The following is a 6,951-nucleotide window of genomic DNA, read 5'->3' as shown; positions in this document are numbered from 1 at the left end:
TGTGCTTGTGGACATCAGACAACTGTCAGGCTCTTGCTTCCACTGTGGGGTCCTGGGATGGCTCAGGCTGCTTTGTGTAAGATGGTAAGCCATCTGCCCAGCCCTACATTTTTTTTTTAATTAACATTTTTTAACTTAACATTCTAAAGAATGACTTATGAGTTTTGCTTGTATGTGTGTATGAGCAGCAGCCCGTGCATGTATGGTGCCTGTGAAGTTTGGAGGAGGGTCCCATGGGACTGGGGTTACAGGTGGTTGTGAGCTGCCATTTGGATGCTGGGAATGGAACCTGCAGGAGCAACAGTACGCTGAGCTGCTGAGCCATTTGTCCAGCCCTTTAACATTTTTAAGTGTAGTTGTGACTGTGTGTCCTGGAGCTCTCGACATTCAGCTCCTGTCCCTCCCTCGGGGTCTGCTCACTGCTCCTTTCCAGACACCAGCATCCTCCTCAGCCACCCAAGAGCAGTGTCTCACGAGCAGCACACAGCAGTACGCTTAATGCCATTAGAACCCGAGTTCAGTTCCCATCTGGCAAAGGTTTACTGTTCCTATAAATAGTATCATTTTCAAGATCTCCTCCATCTTCATTACATAACAAAGACCTTTTTCTAGTACACAACAGTTGCGGACCACAGGGACGACCTCCTGTGGCATGGGCTCCCCTTGGGTCAGCTCCGAGGGCAAGCCTGGGAAGACTGGCCCTGAGCTAATCCCACTGGGTTCATGTGACTTCCTTGCTTGTGTTATAGACACTGCCTTGGTTTCTTACTGGTAGCCAGTGCCCAGGTATGACTTGCATGCTCTCTACAGGCATCATGACACAGCTGAGCCTTCCCACACGCCAGCAGGGCCCACTGAGTCATTTTAAATGTGGGTAAAATCTCAGTAAATTTAACTCTAAGGCAGGCACAGTGAGGAAGCAGGGGAGGGTGTCTGTTGGAAGCTTACCAGCCAGGTAAAGCTCTGACCCATGTGGTGGATGGAAAGAACCAACTGCCCCAAACTGGCCTGCTGTCAGTTTATGTGCTGTACACAAGCACATGTAGAGAAAAATCAGCCCGTGATGCCAAGAAGGCAGCCTTTGAGCTGCTCTGGAGTGTGGTTCCAGAACGAGACACATGGCGGCAGAAGTCCTGGATAGGACGACATGATGCTTATGTAATAAAATACTTTATTAGAACCAGGGATTTGTTAAAATAGTATTTATTGCATGTAGCTGAAGTGCAGGCTCTCACTACAGAAGATTTGGTGTGCAGAGAAGAGCCAGGAGCTTGGGGCTGCACCTGCATGCGGTGTCTTGCAGGTGACATCTGCGGCTGCAGGCTTACAGTGCTGAACGCACACATCTTTTCATCTCTCTCAGTCCGCCGGAAAGCTGCCCGAGCATCTTTCTAAACGCTGGATATGTTGGTTGGCAGCTGGTGTGTATTTACTATTCAAACACAAAGTGCAGTGTGCTGGGACACAGTAGCCGTCTCAGAACAAAATCCAGTGACTCAGCCATTGTGACTAACTAGCAGCAGTCAAACCGGTACTTAGCCGTAAAGATGATTGAAAAAAGATTAGTTTTTTTCTAAGATGGAAGTGTGTCAATCAGACATGACACCATCACTTCACAAGTTACTAGAAGAACAAGGCCACTCCAAGACAATCTACCCGCCTGTGGGGACGCTGGACCCTGTTGTGGTGTTAAGGGGAAGAGGGTTTGAAACCACAGGTCAGAAGGAGAAGCCGTGTTGTGGTCACGGGCTCCTTTTAAATCTTTGATCAGAACTGCTTGCTTGGGGTCGATGTGGTATCTCAGATATATTCTCTTGTAATGCTAGGGGCGGTGCCTTGTGTGTGGTGCATGCTGGGTAGCATTCTACTGCCAAGCCTCACCTCTGGGTCCTCAGATAAGAGTCTATAGTGTCTCCATGCAGGAGATGAGTGGGAGGTGAAGGCGGACCCGCCTTATGGAGTGATGGGGTAGGTTGGCGAGCTTGGAGCCGCCCACCCTCCACCCTCAGTCTGGGTAGGAAAGCACCACCCCCGCACTCAGGTCAGCAAGTTAATAGTTCAGGGGGTCTTCGGAACTCTGCAGACTCCCACTGGAGATGACAGCGTTTGCTTCCTGGGCCAAAGGACTGTGCTGTCAGCCTCTCAGGAGTGAAAGCCTACCACAGCACAGGGCAGGTTCTGCCTTGTCCTGAGGTCACAGGCCCTCAAAGGCATCCAAGTGATCCCTGTGGCCCTGGGCCCCATCTCACAGATCTGGCTCCCTGCCTCCACCCTTAGTGCAAATTCTGTCTCGACACCCAGGCTCAGGACACCGGGGAAACATGGCTGCCCTCTTGGGTGCTGGGATCACAAGTGTAGTTATGGCACCGCTAGCTCACCAAAACAAGTGAGATAAATAACTTGGCTGAACTATAGATTATCCTAAAGACGGTTTTAATAATTTAGGTTTCTCAACTGAAAAACATCTGGAGGTAAAGACTGTTTACGGGTCTCCTTTTGCTACAGGGAGAACTCGTCTCTAGAAAGGCCGCCTCTGAATGCCAGGGGAGGGCTGGCGGTTAGGGCCTCACAGGAAGTGTCTCTTGGAACCCAGAATGGTTGGGCTGGGCTTCTGGCAGCGCCACAGAGTACTCGGTGGTGGCGAGGAGCAATGTGTCCAGTGTGACTTCCGTGCACTTGGCTATGAATCGGATGAAAGGCCGCACGTCACCCTCGTTGGCGACTTCCAACACGTGGTAGTACTCCGACCGCTGCTCCTTGCGGATGGTGATAGGCGGGTATCCCGCCTGCATCAGGATCAGGTTCATGAGCAGGCGGGAGGTCCTCCCGTTACCGTCGATGAAAGGGTGGATGTACACCAGTTTGTAATGGGCCAAGGCTGCGAACTCAACCGGGTGCAGGTTCATGGCGTCCTCTGAATTGAGCCACTGTGTGAACTCCTGCATCTGCTTCTCCACATCCTGCGGATGGGGTGGGATGTGGTGTCCCACCAGGACCTGGGTCCTCCGGAACCTGCCTGCCTCCACTGGGTCCACGTACCCCAGTACTCTCCTGTGGATCTCTAGCATGTCGTCGATGGTGACAGACCCGATGCGGGAGACCAGGGTGGTGTTGACGTACTTCATGGCCGCGTGCATGCCGATCACCTCGTTTTGCTCCTCCAGGCTCTTGCCTGGCACGGCGTAGCGGGTTTCCAGGATGTGCCTGATCTCCGAGAGGGTGAGGGTGTTACCCTCGATTGCCACGGTGTGGTAGATGTGGTGGTAGTAGGTCTCTTCCATGACCCTGCGTAGCGCTGAGCTCCCCTTAGGGATGGACATGACCTTCTTCACTTTGCTGTCGATGACACTGAAGTACCTCTGGTCGATTTCCTCCACAAGGGGCAGCGTCCGGTCCCGGTTGACCAGCGCTTTCTCGTGGAGGGGGGAAATGGTCAGCGCCCTGGTGTATAGGTAATCCGCCTGGATGATGTCCTTGTCCTCTTCCGAAAAGATGCCAAACTCATTGAGCGCGTCTACGAAGCCAGGGTCCATCTTGAGGGCGTGAAGGAAGAGCTTGTGGGCTTTCCCCCTCTTGCCTTGGCGCTTCATCTCCAGGGCTTGGTTTAGTGCGGCCTTGGCTTCCAGTTTCCCTGCTGGAAGAGAGCCAGAGATGCCTGATGAGGAGGGTGGGCTGTCCGTGTGCAGGCCTCCTGGGGACACCACCACAGGCATGCCCCGTGTGTTAATCAGGTACTGCCGACCGACAGCTCTGTCAGGTGGAATGCTGATTGCTGTCCAGTGTCTTGGGCCACTCTACATTGGGAGGTACCAGCTGGGCTCCACTGCCAACTGTCTTGTGCCTGCACATAGTCAGTCTGGGCATTTGCTGTCCCCTTGCTCGAGTGGCTGCTCTGGGTGGCCACCTTCCCTGTGGACAGGTGGCTCTTATCTCTTGAGCCCCTCTCCTTCAGGCCTGGGGGTGCCAACACCTTTCCCTCAGTTACCTCCTGGGCCCTTCCCATACCTGAACTATTTCTGTTTTCGAGCAGTGCTGGGGAGGGACCTGGGCCCTTGTGCATACCAGACAAGTGCCACCAGGGCTATGCCCCTGCTACCAATGATGGGATTCCACTGTGGTAATATCTGGTTGTCACCACTGGGGGCAGTGTGCTGCTGGCATACTCTGTGCACATGGGGCATGCTAGGACCTCACTTTGGACTGAGCCCTCTTCCCAGCTCTGTGCACCCACACTCAGCTCCCCCGAATTCCTGGAGTGCTGTATAGTTCCATCCCCAGTTTTCTGGCCAGAGCACTGTCCTCAGGTGCTTCTTGAACCAATCCCATTTAGAGCTGAGGTGCAGCCCAGCACCCACCTTTTGTGTGTCCCCCTCCAAACAGTGGGGACACCTGATCTCAGTCACGTGCCAAACCCGGAGTTCTGGACTGCCTCACTCACGGTGACACAGGCGCTCTATAAATATCTTAACTGAGGGGGAGATAGCCAGCGCGCTCACCTGGAGACGCCTTAGTCTTGATGGTCAGCAACCCTGTGTCCCTGGAGGTGACACTGAGCTCCGTGGACGGGCTGGTGCACTTGGTGACCACATGCTGTGCCCTGTCCAGTTTGCTCCTGAGCAGGTGGAAGCCTCTGAGCACAGCCAGACACTGCTCCTCCACAGCTCCCAGCGGCAGCAGTAGGGCCAGCAGTGACCCCAGAGTCATGCTCAGCAGCGTCATCCACAGGAAGCGGCCCCAGACTGAGACCAATTTGGGTTCAGCCCCCGCCGCCACCACTGACGCCATCGGCATGAGTATCATCTGGACTAAGGGCTGGGCCCAGAGCGCATGTTCTGTCACAGAGGAAATCTGCGGGGAACCAAGCATCGTAAAGAATGAGTGGACCCGTTCCCAGTGAAAGTGATTTTAGATGCAGAGACCAACATAAAGAGTCATCACATCTTCTAATTCATTAGGGACCAGGGAAAAGGGGGAAGGTGAGGGGTCTCATGGTTGCAGAGCCAGCCTGGAAAGACTCATCCTAACTAACCCCTAGCTCCTCCTGGGTGGGGGGATAGAAATCTAGTGCATTTACAGAGCACACATTACATATATTAACGTCCATAATCCCAGACTACACCCCGAGCAGGTGATGCCGTCACACCGCCCCCCAGATGCAGTAAGAACTCAGAAAGTGAAGTCAGGGACTTGTCACCCCTTAGTCCACCGGTCCACTGCAAGCATCTGTTGCCACAGGACACTAGTGTTTGGGCCATCGCTCCTGCACTCTCCCGTGTTCACACACCACACTCCTCGGTAATGTCTGGTGTCCTGATGTTACCACACGAATGCCTCCTCGGTGCCCACAGTGTTGCGTCCCTTCTAGCTTTCATTTCTTGGCTTGTCCATCATAGACAGGGAGCCCAGGGCCTGGGCAACAACAGTGGGTGTTGCCCTACCTCAGCGAGGGTGAACACAACAAGCTTGGGGCTGGCAGGGGGAAGCGAGGGGTCAGGTATGCAAATGCCATCTTGCCAACAATTAGCATTTATTGGGCAACTATGGTGTGCCGGGCACTGCGAGGGCGGCTAGCCTTGCATGCTGTCAGCCCCCTGCGGAAGAGCAAGCTACCTGTAGCTCCGGTTTACAGATGAGGGATGACGCGGTTCTGACAGGCGGCGCCGGAGCTCCAGGGCCTTACCCGCCACGTCATCACTCCGCGCAGCCTGTGCGGCTGCTCCAGCCCAGCATGCTGGACTTACTCCCTAAGTGGGAAACTGAGGTTGACGCAAGGTCCGTCTGCGAACCGGCCCAAGGCTCGTGCACGCCGCACCATCCAAGCCCGTGAGGCAGTTCCTCGGAGCCGCGGACGCAGACCCGGCCCCTACCGCCTCGCCCCGCCTCCGCCGCATCGCCATTGGGCAGCCAACTTCCCTTGCCGCGGAGGATTGGCTGTCTCCACTTGTCCATCCGTCGCGCTTCCGGGTTCTCCAGTTCGCCTGGGCATCCCCGAGAAAAGGCGCTCCGTGTGCCGCTCCCATTGGCTGTCGCTTGTGTGCGTCTCGTGCCGGCAGCAGCCAATAAGCGGCAGGGGGCGGGGTCGAGGCTACCGGCCAGTGCGAGTGCTCGCGTCCTGTCTCCGCCGTTCCTGCAACTGCTACCTTCTTCTGTCCTCCGCCAGGGCTCCGTGTGCCTCAGTTTCTCTGGTGTGCAATGGCGGTGGCCACGCCACCCAGCGTATTCCACTTCCTGGTCCCGGTTTCGCCGTTTGTTCCTTGTCCTTTCTAATCTACTTTGTAGCCCAGGCTGGCTTAGAATTCACCGGGATTCTTTGGAGAAGACCAGCTATGGCCTTCTGTTTACAGATTGTTTTTTTCTTTGGTGCAGAGGGATCTCCGCCCACAAACACTGAACCGAAGCTTCCAGGGCCTGCTTTGAGAGGTTACTGGCACGCTCTGGAGTCAGATGGCCCACAGATTCAGATTTTCCTCTGAGCCTGTTGTGACCTTGGAAAATGTTACTCCCTTCTGCAGTTTTCTCAACGGCAGAATGAGACAACAGTTCTCCTCTCTTAATTAAAAAAAAAAAAAAAAAGTTGTGTGTATGTGTTTGTGTGCGCGCGCGAGCGCACATGCACAGCGATCAGCCTGCAGCCCTTGGGCTTTCTACCATATGGGTTTGTGGATTGAACTTAGGTCACCAAGCTTGGTGGCTCCTACCTGCCTTAGTTAGCCCTCAGGTTCTGGATTTGGGACTCTTCCATGGAGCCACACAGCCCTGGGTTCATATCCCGGCTCTGCTGCTTGCAGACTGAGAAGAGCTGACTTGGTGCCAGTCTAGTTTGCCGATCTGTTACCTGCGGGCAATGTGCCGATGGAGCCCTTTTACATTTTTTATTTTATTTTGATACTGTAGCTCAAATTGGTCTGAAATTCACTGTGTAGCCCGGTCTAGCCCCAACCTCCTGCCTCT

The 6,951-nt window shown here is 54.5% G+C and overlaps 1 protein-coding gene across 1 annotated transcript; it reads right to left on the bottom strand.

The window, feature by feature from the left end:
- Positions 1-1,220: 1,220 nt before the first annotated feature.
- Positions 1,221-5,850, bottom strand: FICD (FIC domain protein adenylyltransferase). Its single transcript, XM_080941307.1, has 3 exons — positions 5,611-5,850; positions 4,497-4,848; positions 1,221-3,634 (listed from the first exon to the last, which is right to left on the bottom strand). The coding sequence occupies exons 2-3, from the start codon at positions 4,798-4,800 to the stop codon at positions 2,559-2,561; spliced, it is 1,380 nt and encodes a 459-aa protein (XP_080797433.1). The 5' UTR covers positions 4,801-4,848; positions 5,611-5,850; the 3' UTR covers positions 1,221-2,558.
- Positions 5,851-6,951: the final 1,101 nt, after the last annotated feature.

The sequence above is a fragment of the Micromys minutus genome, assembly GCF_963924665.1.
Source record: "Micromys minutus genome assembly, chromosome: 29".
NCBI classification, from domain to species: Eukaryota; Metazoa; Chordata; class Mammalia; order Rodentia; family Muridae; genus Micromys; species Micromys minutus.
The sequence above is the reverse complement of the archived record's forward strand: the minus strand, read 5'-3'. Positions and strand labels throughout refer to the sequence as shown.

What these genes read in the sequence shown, in the direction of transcription:
- FICD (XM_080941307.1), bottom strand. Translation starts at nt 4,800, where the DNA reads ATGATACTCATGCCGATGGCGTCAGTGGTGGCGGCGGGGGCTGAACCC. An exon ending in CAAGACTAAGGCGTCTCCAG is followed by an intron (nt 3,635 to 4,496) that starts GTGAGCGCGCTG and finishes GCTCTCTTCCAG; the next exon opens with CAGGGAAACTGGAAGCCAAG.